Source organism: Halyomorpha halys, unplaced genomic scaffold, assembly GCF_000696795.3.
Source record: "Halyomorpha halys isolate HHAL.00 unplaced genomic scaffold, Hhal_1.1 Scaffold297.1, whole genome shotgun sequence".
Taxonomy (NCBI): domain Eukaryota; kingdom Metazoa; phylum Arthropoda; class Insecta; order Hemiptera; family Pentatomidae; genus Halyomorpha; species Halyomorpha halys.
This window is the reverse complement of record NW_027109687.1, coordinates 1,269,765-1,289,382: the sequence shown is the minus strand read 5'-3', so window position 1 is coordinate 1,289,382 and position 19,618 is coordinate 1,269,765. Positions and strand designations below refer to the sequence as shown.

Genomic DNA, 19,618 nt, shown 5'->3' with positions numbered 1-19,618 from the left:
CCTTTCATACTTTAGACATCCCTTAGCACCATTATCTGTAGCTGCTAAGACTGCTGTGCTTCTATCCCATAAGGATTGTACTATTACATGTATTGGATTAAAAATTTTATTTTTTTCTTTTAACCGGGAAAACTGGTTTCACTAATGGGAAAAAATAAAAATCTAGACTAACTCGTGTTAGATTTTCTTCATGGAAATCAAGATAGATTTTCTTCATTACTGTTGATCTTTAGCTTTCCATGAAGAAAATCTAACATGAGTTGATCTATATATATATATCAATCCATCTCCATCTCCATCTCCATATATATATATATATATATATATATATATATAGTTGACCGTATAATTTCAAATTATGGAGATGGTCAGGGTTGTGGTCAAAAGAGAAACAAAACTATTTATTTTCCGACATTTCACCCCACTTTATAGAGATTCATTAGGCCTGTTGAAGTTGATAGCTTTAGTGACTTTTTAATCAATAATAGATCTTAATTATATAGCATGTAAATCTAAATTATTACATTTTTAAAATTTTCTAAAATCATTTGTCATCACCCTTTCACACGCTTTCCTCTTCTAAATATTTTCTACTTTTTACTTTTTATTTTTTATCCAGTTGTAATGTTTTCTCTTAAAAAACACTTTGTCATCTCTGTAATGTATTTTTTAATTCAGAGTCTGGCCGTTCGCAGCATAGAAGCTACTTGGCTGTAAGATTTCAAGCTAACAGGTTCATTTTATATTTTATTGTCTTTTTTTTCCCCTATCTTTATTTGACCATCCTTCTTTTCTAGTCTTTTCTCAATTTTACTTACCCATGTTATTAGTTATGTTCACCATGTATTATTATTGTTGTTTTCAAATTTTTTTTCTATTAATTTATTTTGTTAAACTTTACTTATATTTTGCCTCTTTATCTAATATTATGGTTACATATTTCATTTGTTACATATATTTTTTTTCTCTCAGTTTTCTTTTTCTTTCCATAATTTTAATTTTTAAATAATTAATAAACTAATGTATTCATATTTCTTTGCATTATATAACTTCATTTTTATTTTATTTCCTTCATTATGTTTTTTTACCTACTTACTCAATTACCTATGTATACATTTTATTTTCTACTTCTCTCATCACTTTATTTTATTAATTCCATTCTGTAAAATTATTTACTTTATGTCATTCTATTTATATTTTATTTTTTATTTTTTATTTTCTGTATTCATTGGTTGTTATCTTGTTCTGTTCTTAGCCCTGATGATGCCTAGAAATTCTTGCCGAAACGTTGGCACCATTAAATAAGTTACTTCAACTTATTTGTTTTATTTTGACTGTATCCCCCAACCATCTTTTCCTCGTATAAGTCATCCATGGTCAAATATCTTTTATGATTTTAATCAATAATATTTTAATTTTACTAAAAATATAATTTTGATTTTGATTTTTCCTAAAACCACTAAGGATTGGGTTTTCTCAACTTTAATTTTGTTTTTCCTTCCAGATTACTCTATCAAAAACTGATTTCTTGGATTACTCTATTTCAAAACTGATCTGTTTCTTAAGCACATTCCATTATATATTCCTCTATTTCTTCATCTTGAGTATTTCTTTTTCCTTCTATTTTCCTTTTTTTTAAACTCTTACCTGGTCATTCTAGAGTTGTCCTATAGGTAACCAACCTATTTTAACAAAAATGGTAAGGTAAAGTTTTTATTCCATGGGGTTGCCGCAAAATAAAAGTCAATCCACCCAGACCTAAATTGAACTGTTTCAATTTCAGGAAATAGATTATCTTTTTCATCACTATACAAAGATTAAAATTGATTGTTATGCTAAATATAATAATTCATATGCTTTGCAAATTAATTTTTACTTATCGACTTATAAATACTTAATGATTGAGTTAGTATTACTAGTAGTAGATAGAAAATTTAAGTTAAAAAAACCCCCAATTGCTATTGTATTCCTGTTATGAATGTTTTATTTCAAGTCATAATTATATATTTTTTTAGATCAGAAGTACATAAAAATCAAGAAAATAATGTACTGGATACGGTTAAAGAGCCTGAGAAAATTAACAATGAAAGATTAAATGAAAATGGAGGAATTTCTAAGCAGCCATCAGTGGAATCAAAGGCGGAAGAAGAAAATACAGAAAACAAAGAAGAAGAAATAGTTTTTCGGCATAAAGAACCAGAACAAAAAAATCAAAAACAAAATAATGAAATTGACAATCATAAACAATCAAATGGTGAAGCACCATTAAGAAGACCCTCTACAAGAAGATCATCTTCGCGATCACATAAACAACCAATGAGTTGGTATAATAATGACTATTACTCTACATGGTTTCCTTTTATTTTCAAAATACTCTACAGCATTATCATATCTTTGAGTTGATATTGATTTTGTGAGCAATTAGGACATTTGATACAAAAATTATCTCATTTGAGAAACAATTGGTTAAAAAATTTACAATACCATATCTTGTTTTAAATTTGGTGGTATGTGTAATAAATTCATGGTTAGTAAAAAACAAATTAAGAATATACTGTTTTATCACTTTTCTGCAGGAAATGTGTCATTTAGTTGAAAATTCGTGCGGGAAATACCTCAACAGTGTTTTTTCCGACAAATAAAAAAAAAAAAAATACCATCTTCATTTTTATCAATGTAAAATTTTTAAGAAATATCATATCACTATTTAATGTCAATTTAAACAATAATATGATATAAATTATCGTTAGTTCATTCCACAAACAAATTTTTTTAAAGTTTGTTAGAAACAAAAATTTTAATGATTAAAAATTATTTATTTTCAGAAGTTATTTCTGAAAAAAGTGATCCTGTAAAAGACAAAGAAGATTCCAAAATTATTGAAGATGTAAATGTTTCTACTGTAGCAGATAAAAAAAAAAGTAAAAATGATGCAAAAGATTTTAATGCTCCTGAAGTTGATATTATTCGACCTCCTTCTGCTATGTAAGGCATTTCTATTTTAAATGAGTATTCCTTTTTAACATTTTACTGTAATATTTAAAAGACTCTGTTAATTCTAAAAAAAAAGATAAGAAATCTTTACATTTTGGCAAGTAAAAAATTTATAATTTTATAATATGGCCATCAGAGAAATAAGAAAAGAAAACATTAAAAAAATACTTAATTATTTATGATAAGTGATAACATTAAGTTTGTTCAAACCTCAAAGAGAGATTCCTTATTATATTTGCCCAAATATATATTTGGCAAGATATTTTCCAAGAAAATCTAGTTGAAATAGACATTCGCTTTATATTCAGAATAGTGTTAGCTGAGTATCAAAGGGTGCCAAATATCGGCCCTATATTTTATAAAAGCTCCTGTGTTGCCTCCATAGTGTCAAGTCTGTCAAGGCGTGCGTGTTACAGTAAAATTTATGAAGAAAATAAATCTCAGACATTTGGCACCCTTTGATACACACTGCTCAGTGGTGTCGTGTGATCTCCCTTAAAGGTATTATAATGAGTGATATTTTTATTGAGATGTAAAGATTGGTACCAAAAAAATACATGTGTCACTAACCGATAGTTTTAATATTGTGTCTCTATTCATTGTTAAATATGAGTGATCGTGTTGAAGCATGTGGAACAATGAAAAACCATATTATAAATTAAATTAAAATATTAGAAGAACTTATATATTAAATAAATACATTAAATTAACCCAATTAAAAAAATATCAAAATCTGAATAACTTTTTTGATGTATATATATTATATTTGATACTACTAATTACTAATACATTTTTTTTTTGTATAAATATTATGCAAAAAATAATATAGGTCTTATATTCGAGATCGCCTTTTATTAAAACAAATACTATAGACTAAATTTTTAAAAAATACTTCCTTTTTATTCAGGTTGATTATATTAATACCATATTATATTGTATGCTAAATTTGTTTGGTCCTTAAATATCTTTAGAGCTATGGACGTGTTCTACATAATGTTTTATATCTCTCTATCATATAAAAAATTTTTTAGTGATCACTGAGTAATATTTTATTTTACACATTAGGTGGAGCAATAAAAATGGGTTATAAAAACTTTAGTTTAACTGATGAAGAACAAATTTAATTACAGTTATAAAATTTGAGCAATGAGTAGCGCTATTAATTGAATGGTTGTAAAATGGAGGTTGGTCTGCCCCTAGGTGGACAGGTGGTATCCCCTAGTATTTTTAAAAAAAGTTATTCAGTTAATCAGATTCAGTTAGTCATGTTTTTATCATTTGTATGAACACTGGCATGTATAATCCTTTCTTAATGTGGGTGAAACTGCAGGGCACAGCTAGTTAGTTATGTACTTCAATAGCTGATTATTTTATTACAGTGAAAGACCACGGACTGCAAGAAGAGCTCCACCTAGTGCTAGACCTCCGAGTGTAAGACCTGGTGCTCCCAAAACTAGAGATCGTGGAGAAGTTGCTGTAGACATGAAGTAAGTATTTACCTTGACCATTTTGATTCTATTTAATGAATTCTGAAAATATTCTCAAGATAAAAATAAAGGAACCCCGAACCAGCATTGCTGCTGGAAGCTAGGATAGTATTAAACCCAGTTTAGGACAATCCAAGGTGAAAGGAAGGTATTAGAGCTCTTCATTGCTCAAAACGCTAGTGATCTCTCATGACAATAGCTTATTGTCGTACCTGCTTCCAAGCCACCACCACTTGATGACAATGTATCGATATAATTTAATGATAAGAAATCATTAATATGTTTAAAAATGTGGAGTTATAGTCACTTGCAAAACCGTTTATTGAAACCAATGAGATATTTCGCATTATTATCACATGTATACAGCAAACATAATGAGAAAAATACATTTTTGTATACAAGGGAATAGTGTGAGATGGTTACCAGCTGGAACTGCAGCTCTAGACAACAAAAAAAACTTTCTCATCGGAATAGTGAAGTTTCAGAGTAAAATCGTAATTGGTTTTCTATTATTATTTATTTATTACATTAGTTTTGAAACTAGTTTTTATTAATATATTTTTTGTTTACTATCTAATTAGTGTTAGTACCTATTATTATTGTTTATTAATTTTTTGTGGATCGTGAGATTTCAGCCTATTGGTTGTTTATGCTCAAGCAGCTATATAAAATTTATTTTGTAACACTGAAACAAAATGCCAGAGGACGGTTGAGTGGCATAGAAAATTGAAAAGTCTGAGAAATTGAGGATGGATATTGATGTTTTATTGGATACCCAGTCATGTAAATATGCCCTTTATTAGCTGGTAAAAAAAAAAAAATGTCACCAATATGCTAAATAAAACATCAGTTCCCTCATGAAAAAGTAATTGGATTGACCTAGGTCTCATTGGATAACAAAAATGTAAAAACAATTAAGTTATTAATAGGCAAACATGAAGTTAATGAATTTTAGGACCAGACCTAGAACCATACTTCAAGGAGAACATTGTATTGAGTGAGGGTTCACTGAATTTAATAAAATTAAGTTAGTTTGATGATATTTATTCTTTATCTTTTTATCCAGTTCATTGCTATTAAAAAGGTTTTCTTAACTTTTGCAACTGCTTGTTCTATATGTTCTTTTTTCTTTATTTTTGGGTAAGCAAAGACAAAGAAAATGAAGCTAAAGAAGTCGTTGTTATTGCAGAAAATGAAAAAGTTGAAGAAGATAAGGAAAATATGGTAGTTATGGAACCCCATCATTTGGTTCTTGATGAGGTTAGTGGTTATAATTTAATTCCAAATTTATTTGTAGAATAGTAAGTTTTTATTAAAAATCCATTGTGGATGATAATTTGGAATCTTTTATTTATTCCATGATATTTAATATTATATCCTCATCTTTTTTTTTTTTTTATCCAAGGAAAGTAATATTGAAGATGCTAATTCATCTGGTGCAGAAGGTTTGTTGGTTGATATTTTGGGATCAGTTGATGGGACAGAAAAGCAAAAGCAAATACCTCATACTGAGATTGTAAGTTATTCAATGATATACATAATATTTGCTGAAATTGTGTCATTGTTTTTTTTAATTAGTTGCATGGAAACCTGAAATTCATACTAAAGCAAACAAGTTTCCTGATAGTAGCTTTACTTTGTCCGATGGCCCATGTGGCTATTGTAGAAGGCTCTTTGCCTGTAGCCTGGGGTAAAACCACTGGTGGTTTACAATAATCTTATCGGCAGTTGCTCAGTGGATAAATTACTTCAGAACCCCCACTAATAGTTTTCTGTTAGGCTAACTGTAAGTTGGCCTTGTATCATAAACTTTTTTTATGAAAAAATAAAACATGAAATTCTTTCTCACTCCAAATACTTGGTTGCTTTAAGGATAACTGAAGGTATAAATGTGCAGATTTGGTGCAGTCAAGATGACCACATGAGGAGAAGAATGGAAGTATTTGAATTACACAACGCAAATGCAACAAAATAAAAAATGTAAAACTCCTCTTCTTTAAATCCATTGAAATTTATCCTCACATTTAATCTTTAAATTTAATTGTATAATGAGGAGTCTTCAACCTCGTAATCTACTTCCTTTTGAAACACACAGGATCCTGATTACCTCTTTAACAATTGTTGTACAGCCTATGGGGGTGTTTCTGGGGATCTTGAAGCAAAATTAAAACGGTTGATTATTTGCTTTATACGTTTCATCTTCGGAATCCTGAGGGACACTTCTGTCAACCAATTTTATGAAGAGTTGAAGTGGCTTTATCCCTCCTCCCATCGTCAATATTTTCTGGCATTCTTCCTCTACAAGTCATTCAATCCCACCGTCCCTCCCACATCTCCAATCTCTTTCAATTCAAATCCTCAGTACATTCCCGACAACATCATGAAATGAAGTTTGAAATAGATCGAAAGACGGATGATTTGTTAGGGACAAAATTTAACATAAATATTAGTGAATTTATTTAGAATCGGTAAATGAGTATATATATACTTGAAGTCATGATAAATTTTTTTTTATTACTGCTAGAAGATACCTTTACATTTATTTGTGTTTTCTTTTCTATTTTATCTTAAAAGAAGTTAGATTCCTCATAATTTTTGTTATGGTAGATGATGTTATTTTATTGGTTCCTTTTTCCTATTTACTTTATTTATTATTTTTTTATTTAATCCAAACATTATAAAGGTCTATACTATTTATTTAATAACATTAATTTTTTTTTTGTGTGTGTGAATTATTGTCTCATTTTTTTCCCAATTTATTAGTTTTATGATATTTTAAAATTCCATTTTTATATATTTTTTTTAAATATTGTATTTTACTCTAACACAATAACTAAACTTATATTATTCTAAATGAACATTATTATTCAAATTTATCCTGTTGCAATATCAATATCTCAGAAACAGTTGGGATTAAAAAAATAATGAATTATTCTTTTTTAGAAGGAAATTTAATGTACTTTGATTATGTATAGAAATATATTTATTGATTCATCTACATAGTACTTAATTTAAGTATGCTTGTTTCTTTTTGAGATATGTATATTTAATTGAAAATTGATTTCGCAGTAGTAAATAAATTTCAAATTCTCCAGTTTTTTTCCTTGAAAATTATTTTCAATTTATGGAGAGGTTAACCTATATTCAAGCAAATATGATATTGTATTCTGTTATTAAAATGATGTTAGCTGTTCAATTAACAAGTAAACAGTAGTAATTCTTATGTTTTAATAAACTGTTTATTTATATGGATATAGACTTAATTATCTGCTAATTTAAATTAATTTTCTCAGTTGTGATCTAAATTCCCTTAGAATATTTTCTACCATTGACATCATATAACTAATAAAAATTACAAAAATAAACTAATTTGTTTTTGCTTCTTAGGAATGGGAGGGTGGACAAAAAGATAAACGAGCAACTTGGAAAAAAGAATGTGATCAACTCAAGGCTGGCATCCAAGCATTAACCAGGTCCACGGGTCCTCTAGGCAAGTTATTTGATTTTCTTCAGGAAGATGTTGATTTAGCAGCTCGAGAATTGTTGTACTGGAAACAGGCTAGTGCTGAGTATACATCACAACTGCAATCAGAAAAGAGGTGAATAATTAATCATTGCTATCCTGAATAACCACATTTCTGTTGTAATCACCTACTTGGTTGTAACTGTAAATATCTCTTTTGGTGGTGACAATAATGAAATATGAGGAAATACCTTCAAAACTATACATTTTGGGCTTGAAATTTAATTCTTATTTATGTTCCTCTTTAAACCACTATTGGCTATTTCGGTATTGATATTTTCAGATTATTGAAATATTTATAAAATTAAATTAAAAAAAAAGACTAGTTAAAGAATGTAATGTTTATTTCCATGTCTAATTTAGTAAGATAGTAAAACAATTAGGTAAAAAATAATTTTATTGTATTCTTTTGAGTCAGGAATAAGAAGTGAATTTAATTGTTTTCATTCCTGAAAAGATCTGTTGTGCTAGTTTCAAAATTTAATTTTCACAAGATAATTGTGAAATATAAAATTAATAATTTCTTTAATTTTGTTATTACATTTTAAATTTTCTTCATGCTATTTATAATTAATATTTATTAATTTTTGTTTCAATTCAGGTCAACGGAAGAGTTACTTAGCAAACATAGAAAGAAACTTACAGAACTCGAAGGACTAATAGAAGAAGAGCAAGAAGCTATAAGAGCTGTGAAATCTAGCATATTAATAAATGATAGGAAAATACTCTCCCTCATATCAAGGGTACCTACGACTCAATAGATTTTTGTGTTCCTTAAGAAATCTATTTAAGTGCCTGTAAGTGTGCCTTTCTTCTCTATCTTAGGTTAGTTTTTAATTGATAACAAGCGATATATATTTATGACATGTATTTATATTTCTTCTACTAAAGAATTTATTATGATAAATAGGCATTTAACTTAAATCAAAAGTTTGTATTGTTTTTGCAACAAAAAAAAAAAATATAAATAAATAAAAGTGCCTTGAAATGTATTTATTGTAGGAAACTAATATAAATATAATTTATTTAAAAAATGTTTTCATAATAATTTTCTCCTCTATTACAACCTTTATTTATAAAAATATGAATAATCTTCAAATATAAATATATCTTGTTGAGTCACATGGATTGTAAGTACTCTATTTTACAAAGCTGGGTGACCGGTTACCACGTGGTTACCTGTGTGATCTTCTTGTCTCATTAGACATGGCAAAGATTTGACTTTCGTGTGGTCGCTTTGTGTAATATATGGTTCTATTAGTGGCTGGGTGACCAGCCAGCCAACTTATCCCCAGCAACTAGAAGGAGACTAGTCTCTTCACTCTACTTTTTTCGAAAGCTTAACGATATTTCAGGCTTTGAAAACTCATGAGGAACATAAAAATCATTTAAGAGGAATTTTTTAAATGGTTGGATGAATGTGGTATCACTCTCGAAATAACCAAAAGATTTTGTTCAACCTCTGGTCGACTTCATAGTGACAGGATACAAATCGATGCCCGAATAAAATTTATTGTTCATTATTAAGATGCAACATAATATAATATAACCTTAATAAATTTTATCAGAACAAACATTTGTTCAATACCATAAGCTTTAAATCACATTCTGCCAAAGAGTTAATTTTCCCTTCCATGACATCCTCACTCTTCTGCGACAGAATGATCTTGTTTTATCAGTAAAGGTTCGGACTCTTCAGAAGTCGACAACTGCTAGTTCGTCAATTGATCTGCAGTGTTAGCGGTGGTTCTGTAATATTCTATATAAGATGGAATAGGAAATAGTACAAGGATTGGCTATATTAATAAAATATAAACTTTATTTAAACATTTTAATATAATATTTATTTATAACAACTTTTATAGTAACATTTGTAATGACTACTATCTTTGCAACTACTATTTCCAAGTAATCGCTCTTGTGGATATGTGAGAGTAAAGTTTATGTATTAATACTTTGTGGAATAGGCTATATTACTGAGCTCCTTGCTCTATTTAGTTACTCATAAGGTGACTGGACTTGGGATACCAGTTTGGGTTGTGATCAGTAACATTGATGTCGAAATCATCTTCGCTTTCTGTAGAGTCTCACATTGTTTGTACAGGGACATTCAGTAACTCCATGGCCGATTGAGTTCCTGGTTGTTCAGAGAGCTAGGATCGCTTAGAAGAAATGGGTAGTATTAGGGAATGATGTGATTGGGATTGGCTCATTCTCGGCATTAGAAACTAGTTTCAGCCTATTTATGTGTATGGTATATCTCCCTCATAGCAATATAGTGTACATTCATAGCGGTACGTTTTTAACAACTTTATGCAGGCCTGACCAAGGATGTCTTAATTTTTTTTGGTTCCCCTCTAGTTACAGCTGGTTCATGTGAATAAACTTATTCTCCTTCCTCATAACTTAGCATTCTTTTTCGTATATCGATAATTTCGGGGATGTATTTTCCAAGCCCTTTTCGCTGATTCATTGGCTCTTTGGTGAACTTCAGAAAGCATAATTTTTAGTGCTAAAACGTGTCCTTCATTAGACCTGGAAATGTATTTTGAGACAAGTCAAACAGAAACAGAATCTCAAAGACATGACCTTACAATAAATAATAGCAAAGGGAACCCATTGTCCCAATGAGCTACATCCATATAAACTACGTGTGCCAGAGAGTCCCACACTGTCCAGTGGAAACATTCTACCACTCCATTTCCCATTTGGTTGGTAAGCCGTAGTCTGGACCTAGTTAATTCCTAATAACCGACATGTCTCCTTAAACAATTCTGATGTGAAATCCATATCTCTGTCAGTTAGAACTTGCTTGGGCCAAGTATATCTAGTGATACTAGCTCTAAGGGATAGGTCATTTCTAACCATGGGCCCAGTGGAAAAAGTAAACCTCTTGGGCTATCTTCTTTCTTTTTTACAACCACAAGTGCTAAACGTGGGCGCTCAGAAGGGCGTATGATATCCTTTTGAAGCATGTCCTGAATATGCTCTGACACCACTGGCTGCTGATGAAAAGGGACATGATAGGATCATATCACAACTGATCCTCCTTCTGTGGTTTGAATTTTATGATACACTCCCAATCGGCAACCCTCATTGCCAAGAGGTTCGAACAGACATATATTCTTAAAACCTCTAATATTCTCCTTCAGTATTGATTAAGTGTAATAGTTTATTTTGACATTCTTTGATCACGTTTAAAGTACTTTAGGTCTCTACACCAGTAACAGGAACCACCTTCCCTGATTTATCTTTTACATAAGGTTTTAAAATCTCTCTCGTCTTGATCTTCTCGGCCAGACCTAAACATTGCCCTTTAGTTATCACCACCAATTTAACAAATTTATAATTTTGATGTACTCTTTTTCCATCGATCTTGTAAATACTCTGGGCCACTCATACACCATATTGTGGTTTTCTTTCTGGGAGAATGACCCATGATACAAATTTAACATGGGTGAAACCAGGAGGCACAGTCAGCATAATATAAAATGAATTTATTATAAAAACACATTTTTCTCCTTTGCAGTTGTTAACTAGTTTTCTATAATCTATTTCTATCCTCTATTCTAAAATATCCTATATTTTTATTATACAAAAAGGAACTGGGCATTGTGAAAATATTGTACCTTTGTTGATTCTTTTATGTCAGTGTTTATCTTATAAGTTTGATTGGTATGCTGTGTAGGAGGGTGGTCTGAAAAGTTTCCGACCGCAACGTGAAGGTAGCAGCACTGGTAAATAAAAGCAAGTGAATTTCGTTGCTCATCTGTTGACAGTTATCTACCAAAGTTTCAGCCGTTTTGGACGTGGTGTATATGTAACAATCGTTTGAGTGAGTTGATGTGTTTTTGTGAAAATGGACAAAATCGAGTATCGAGCTGTCATTAAATATTTGTTTTTGAAAGGCAACACGCCTACACAAATCAAAGATGAGTTGGATCCTGTGTATGGGGACTCTGCACTATCATTTACCACAGTGAAATTTTGGGCAGCTGAATCTAAACATGGCCATAAGAGCTTGGGAGATGATGAACATTCGGGACGTCCAAAAACTGAAACTACTGACGAAAACATCACCAAATGGTGCTAGATGACTGCTGAATTAATGTGAGATAAATAGCAGAGGTTATGAACATGTCAAAAGAATGTGTTTGTCACATATTAAATCAACATTTAGGTATGGATGAAACCAGAAACATGAAACATTTAGAAATGGGTGAAACCATCTCACACTTCAGCGGTTGCCATGGTGAAAATCCACCAATTACGGTTTGAACTGCTTGACCAGATCTTGCGTTAACAGATCTAGCCCCAAGCGATTTCTTTTTTGTTCCCTCATCTAAAAATTGCGTTTGGAAGACAGATTTTCATCAAATGAAGAGGCAATCACCTTTGTGAAAAATTATTTTGCAGAGAAAAACGCTAAGTACTTTTTGGATGGTTACAGAGATGGGAGCATCGCTGGGAGAACTGTAGAGTTACAAGGAGACTATGTTGAAAAATAAAATTCAGAAAAAATGTCTTGTATTTTTGTTAGGTTGGAAACTTTTCAGATCACCCTGTTACAGCATCCCAATATGTTATGGCAACTTTGAATAAAGCATTTTTCTTGCCTTGGAAAAATCTGTTTCCCATTTTTCAAATTGTTCTCTGACATGATAGATGTCTTCTAATGACTTCAATAGAACAGGCATTTCCAATATTTAGCACTCCACTGAGTTATTTATTGTTTGTAAAATAGAAAAATTGCATATCAGACATTAGGGTAGTTTCAAATTTATCCCTTTTCTGTAAAGAGACTTCTTAAATCCTCTCCGTTATGGTAGCTTTGAATGGTGTAATAATAGAAACAAGATAATTTACATACATAAATGTACAAATATTCTATTGGTTACACAAAATTTTAAAGAAAGAAAAATAAACAAATAAAAGAATATTATTTCAATTAAGGAATTTCAGGTATTACTTCAATTTTGAGATGTAGTAATTGAAAAACAAATGTTCTGCTATTAATTTTTATTTTACAATAACACCCTTGAGATATAATAATTTCTCTTACACTGCTTTTAGTTTTAATTTAAACTCCGAAGCGGAGTTCAATTTGATTTCAAAGCAACTTTTAAATAATATGATTATTATTTATAGCTTCCAATTCTCAGCTTGCATGAGACCATAGGGCAAACAAAAAGTCATGGCATACGCAAGATTGCTAACTACAAGGAAAATATATTAGGATATACATTCTATCCTCTGTTACAATTACAGCAAATGGTAGATCCAACCAGTGCCTGACATACACAATTCCCTTTGTTTATTTATTCATTTCTTTTAATTTATTAATTATACTATAGATAATGATTTTTACACCAAAAAGAATCTTATAATAAATAATAATTAAGTAGTTTGCGACATTGTTATTAAATGAAAATTGATTAAGGCAATGACTTTTATGAAGGTCTTAACAACAAATCTATCGACAGATTGGAAATTCATGAATCTGTTTGTAAATGACTCTTTAATTATGAACGAATCCTTTAATTTCCAAAATTGGCCCAGAACAAATTCTTACTAAATTTGATATCCTTAAAAAGGACACAAAATGAAGCATAAGTTTAATGAATCAGCAAAAGCTTAGTTAAAAAGTTAAATCAAATAGTACAAAAAAAAAGTTAGTCTTGGGAGCCCACTCCAATTTCTAGTATTTTAAGATATTGTAATTAAAAAACTCATCATTTCATTTGTGGCATTATCTTTTCCACTTTTTACCTCAGTGTACCTCAGCGTAGCACCTTGGTCTTGATACAATTTCAAATTATAGCTTCTCACAAAAAGGATGAAATGCTGAACATTTTCATTTCCCTATCAGTATGCACCTACAATTTTTAGTTCTTGAAATATTTTAATCTAAATGCATAACACACTGAGTGTTCCATTGAGTCACAAAATCAATACTTGATATGCCAATGTATAAAGTTAATGAAATTTCAATTTGACATGATCTATAAATGTTGGTGGAATTTCCTTTCTCTTAGTCCTGACTAGTAGTTTAATTCTTCAACAAATAGTTAAGATGTGAAAAACTGAAGAGCTAAATTTAGGGGAACAAAAAGGAAAATAAACAATAATGAAGAAACATTTAACATCTATTGAGAACAAAACAGTGCTTTTAATATATCACTAAACAAACAACAAAATAAAAAAAAAGTCTGAGTTTTTATAGTTTTTTAACACAATTTTTTTTCTTAATTATTTACTTTTACCTGTTGTTCAGGGAAAATATATATTTCATATTGAAATGATGTGGCCTATTTTTATTAACTATGACTTTATATCCTCTTATTATCTATTATAAAATAACATGGAAAAGACCACAATGTTCTTTAAAAATTAAACTCAGAAAAAATAAATAAAAATGAGCAAGAAATTCAATTACAATCTGGATTCAAGACTGAATATTATTTTTGACAAACATAAAATAAAATAATGAATATTAATACACAAAAATGAGAACAGGAAAACTCAAGACTAAAAAAAAAAAAATTGAAATATAAAATTTCCTCTTGTGGTACACATATTTTAAACATACATTTATACAAGGATTTACAATTAAACAATCTACCTTTTTCCATTTAAACTAATACACAGATCTTAAATAAACACACTTAACTGTATAACTACAAAGGAAACATTAAGAAACAAGTTATTTCATTTACATGGAGAAACTGTTTCGATTATCTCAAAGCTTGATTTAAAATGGTAACACAATATTTAACATTGATATGTAAACCTACTCAACTATAACTTAATGAGAGAAAAAAAAACAAACACTGTACATACTTAACTTGCCAATGCAGAATAAATACCAATGGCTTTTATTTGTTACTTCAATGAAACATAACATTCGTTAAAAAGTTTTCATTTATAAAAAGGTCATAAACATATAAATTTTATAGAACTTGTCAAGTATGGAAAAAACAATGGATTAGTGAATTTTCAGTCAACAATCTTGACTTTCTTTATCATCAGTTTGGAAGAATAAATCATTACAAGAAAACATTGTATTTGATAAATTATCTTAATTAATTATGTCGGGAAACGATACACCAAACTCTAGTGTAAACACTTCTGCTAGTTATGTAGCTATAAAAACTACATTTTCTTTCTAGCTTTATGTATTTTAGAACCAAAGTATCAACTGAAACCTGGACAAAGAAATGAATCATATCTCAGAAGAATATAATTAGAACTCGATATATAATAGACCTAATAAAAAGGTAAGATATTTAGATTTTTTTTTTTTTAGCTTGAGCAGTAATAATTATGGTATTTCTAGGAGTACTAAACAACCTGAGATAAAATTTCTGAAAAACTATTATAATTCATAATAGAGAATGCAGATTTTGAAAACATTAAGAAAGAGGAAAAATATAAAGTGTATATATTACAGAATTTAACATCTAAGACTATGAAGAAAATATTTCAGATTTATGTCCATTGAAAAATACTATTCTTCCAAACCAACAATATGTATCTTAACAGTAATGCTACTTTAAAAAGTATTAACAAGAAATGGTAAACAATAAATTTAAAAAAGAAATATATCGCAGTTTCATAGCACTTCTCCTATATTAACCAAAACTTAAATCACTTATGACAGATTGACTGGAGATGCATAGAAAAATAAAAATCTTTAATTCACTAGAATTGAAATTTTTTACAATCCATATTATTGCGATTAAATTTCAGGGAGAAAAAGTATAACTATAAACATAAAACAAATTTAAAATCCTGACTTTTGTTAAACATTCAAGTATAAAAAGTAAAGGTCAAGTAATTTGGAACAGAACAATATCTAGTAAATTTATATTAATTAACATTGATCATATCCAACAAAGCATCAATGTGCTCTTATTACTGTACACATATACATACTACTATCACAAACAGTAAGAATATAACAGCATAGTTATGACAAAACATTTATAGAAAAATAGCCCTTTTTAAAAGAGCCGAGGAAACTTTTATTCACAACATCCATGATAGATCATCATCATCATCTTTAAAACTTAGTAATTTGGCATAGAAATATCTATAACTAAATAAATTAAATCAGATGGGAGGGGAAAAGAAATAAAGTAAATTAGGTGGTATATAAAAACAATGTTTGGACTAGATAATAATAATTCTCGTTCAAGCATTAAGATGTTAACGAGGCTAGATGTCCTATGTACAAATAAATTACAAGTCTTATTAATGGCTATTAGCCTTTGAATATTTTCAATTTCTTAAAAAATATTTCATTACAATTTTATAGTACACATTCTGTCTTCTTACTTTGACTCTGCTATATAGTCCTCAGTCCTAAAATTAAAATATGAGTGAGTGTATATTGCTAGAATAATTTCTTCCAATAAGTGAAAGATGGCTAGGTTTTAAAGAAAGATAAAAATAATGAACAAACAATATTACAATCAATATGAATTAACTTACTCAGAGGATATAGCTTGATCTGGAGGGAGAAAGACAGGAATTTTGTGTTATCTGATACCAAGCGGTTTCCTCCTCGATTGCCAAGTTTCATATTTATTATATGCAGTCTTAAGCAGCTGATTCAAATGTGAAGTCAATTGCTGACTTAGAGGTGAAAAATCTAACATCACTTTATTCTAGAAAATAATGCTTAAGATTAGAAAAAGCTTATATTCAAACTAGAGATTTCTGAAGAAACATAGGTAAAATAAATAGAATTTAATTTATTTTTAGGGACTGATTAGGTTTTCCAATTAAAATAAAAAGAATCGATGCAGTCTCACCTTCCTTATTTGCTTATAATAATAAATAAATTCAATGTTTGGCCGATTTGGGTTTCTCAAAGATATCTTAATTTTAAAGAAGTTATTAAAAGATTGGAAGCTATTCTGCCTTTGTCAAAATATAACTTAATTAATTTAACGCATTTTTGTCTACTATTTCACTTATTGTAAATTTTTTTATCAGAAGATTGATAATAGTGTAACAAATAGTGCAAATAGAAAAAAAATACAAATGTAATAGAAGACACAAATAGGTTAAATTGACCAAGCTGCCTATCATGCAGCCTTTTAATAACATTGTTTGAAGCTCTTATAATAAAATTAAGATATCCTTGAGAAAACATAGATAATATAAATAAACCTACAAGAACCCTTGAAGGGTCCAGGAGAGAGGAGGGAAATACCACAATTTGTAGCTCCGAATGATAAACTTGAATTCCTTTTGGTAATTAATATCAAGTATTAAAATTTAAAACTCATCAGGATAGCACTAATAGAATTTTAATTCAGAAAATAAATAATTAAAATTTCAGTTAATTATTGAAACTAGTAAACAAATTCAAAATAGAAAGATACTCAATGCAAATTCACTCTGAACACCATTTATAAATTATTATCTGGACTATGCTACAATTCAAAGCAGCTTATCCAAAATTATGGATGAAAATCGCTCGATAGATTTTTTATTCTTGCTGTTTTCTTTACCTCTTTTTTCTAATAGCAAGTTTAAAGTTACATTAAACATTGGAGCACTAAAAAAGTTAAAAACTTGAACTTGTTAACTGTATCTTGCAGCCTACATGGCAATTATTACAGCAAATAATTTAATATAATAACCTTGCAAAATTTAATGAATTATATTCCAATACTTGTCGTTTAAAAAGTCAATATTTTTAGTCCTATAATTTCAAATAAATTACAAACTATCAGAGTGAAACATCTTAAAGATACACTCGGTGATCATTAAGATGAAAACTTACTTCAAATGGTTTTATCCGAGCATGATGGAACCTCCTTATTGCATTATGCATTTGCTCTGCCTTGGTCTGAAGTTCGGGAGATGTGGGTGGAAAACAAGCCCAGAAATGGCGAAGTAATTCGCAACAAGTGCAGTATAATCCTGTCACTTCCTTGGCTAAACTAGGGCTCACCAACTCTACAACATTTAAATAATATTAACTCTTACAGATAGTTTAAGGAGATAATAGTCATACTGAAATATTTAACAATTATCCTTAATCTAAATCAGTCTTACACATTTATAAAACTAAAAAAAAAAAAAAGTAATTAGAATGAGGTTTAGTACTCTGTATAATGTTTCGAGAAACCTTCAATTATAATAAATTGTATTTGGAACCTTTAAAATTTAGATAATAAGTCCAAGAAGAACCTTCCAGTTGACATGACTAAAGTCAATGAATCAGTCTTTTTATTTTCAATATGGATACCATCACTTACACAGTGACACCTCATATCTCTGAAAGAAACTTAATAGTGTCAAGTGTCTATCTGGATAATTTGAGTGATGTACATTTAGCATAAGACTAGAATGGTATTCACATTGCTGTATTCTTCACCTGGGAGTACTCTTCAGGAATGCAATAGGAATAAAATTGGACTTACGAGCAAGGGATTCATCATGCTGGTGAACCATAAGAGCCCCGCCAGGAGTCAATTCCCCTAGAGCAGCTACAGCAGTAGCAGGTGGAAGTACTGCAGGATTAGGATAGTGTAGCGGCCAGGATTTCGCTTCCTCTTTCAGTCTACAGGCAGCCAGGGCAATGTCGGGCCCACTAGGCTCCTCGTTCTCACAGCTGCTGGTCCAGTCACTCTTCACAGGACCTTCTAGGTATCTGTCCATCTAACATTTAAAGTAATATTAGGTTATTAATATATTACATAATAATTTCTTGCTTGATAGTAGCTATTTAATTTAAGACACAAATTTTTTGATTCTTTCTCTCAACTATGTCTATTTTTCTCCATTTTAGCCCTTGGGCCTTTATCAAGGAGACCTTAAAATTGATATATCCAGGTTTAAAGTTTTTTCTATTATAGAATAATTTGCTCATACAATTCATAAACAATTATACTATTATTTCCATCACTTTACCATATTAGTTAACACAACTTTCAATAACAAAACTTACCGAAATTAATACCAGTAACAAATTCAGATAAATATATTAATAGAAATTAGAAAGGGTATTTAAGTTATTAAAGTTTCTTTGCTTTGATAATTAATATGGAACAAAAGCTAGAAACCATTAAACACCAAGGTAACAGTCATTAGTCATTGGTTACATGATCATTTAGATTATACTGACACAAACCGAAAATTTTAATAAAAAACAAGATGTTTTAGACATTCAATACATTTTGAATTGTTATATTTGCCCTGGTTGTTATTGAATAGTTGCTTATTTTTACTACCTTACTTATGTCACAAAAGCTATAAACTATACACCCAGAGGAAGTGCAAACGGACATTAGCCATTGTATTTTCTTATTCCAATGCTTGGAGGTGAAAAAGATATTAAACACCTCTTCCACTAACGAGTCATTGGTTAGATAATCATTTAAATTATACAGGCACAAACCAAAACTTTAAATAAAAAATTAGAAGTTTTAGGCGGCCCATACATTAAGAATTATATTTGACCTGGTTGCCACTGACTTATTTTCACTAAACGATTAATTACTTATATCACAAAAGCTAGAAATTATACACCCAGAGGAAGTGCACTTTGGGAGTAGTCATTGTATTTTCATATTCCAATGCTTGGAGGTGAAAAAGA

At 29.6% G+C, this 19,618-nt stretch overlaps 2 protein-coding genes across 2 annotated transcripts in view; one reads left to right on the top strand and one right to left on the bottom strand.

Annotated features, from left to right (window-relative positions):
• Positions 1-9,000, top strand: part of IFT54 (intraflagellar transport 54) — a 15,388-nt gene extending 6,388 nt beyond the window's left edge. Inside the window, exons 5-11 of the mRNA XM_014420858.3 lie at positions 2,016-2,320; positions 2,826-2,985; positions 4,374-4,481; positions 5,627-5,741; positions 5,887-5,997; positions 7,869-8,080; positions 8,606-9,000. Of these exons, the coding sequence (XP_014276344.1) occupies positions 2,016-2,320; positions 2,826-2,985; positions 4,374-4,481; positions 5,627-5,741; positions 5,887-5,997; positions 7,869-8,080; positions 8,606-8,765 (1,171 nt within the window). The 3' untranslated portion in view covers positions 8,766-9,000. The remainder of the gene's footprint in view (positions 1-2,015; positions 2,321-2,825; positions 2,986-4,373; positions 4,482-5,626; positions 5,742-5,886; positions 5,998-7,868; positions 8,081-8,605) is intronic.
• A 5,137-nt stretch (positions 9,001-14,137) lies between these two features.
• The window catches only part of Tfb1 (transcription factor B1), a 16,251-nt gene continuing 10,770 nt past the window's right edge, over positions 14,138-19,618 (bottom strand). The window contains exons 9-12 of the mRNA XM_014420859.2: positions 18,444-18,681; positions 17,801-17,976; positions 16,498-16,673; positions 14,138-16,368 (exon numbers count right to left, since the gene is read on the bottom strand). Of these exons, the coding sequence (XP_014276345.1) occupies positions 16,545-16,673; positions 17,801-17,976; positions 18,444-18,681 (543 nt within the window). The 3' untranslated portion in view covers positions 14,138-16,368; positions 16,498-16,544. The remainder of the gene's footprint in view (positions 16,369-16,497; positions 16,674-17,800; positions 17,977-18,443; positions 18,682-19,618) is intronic.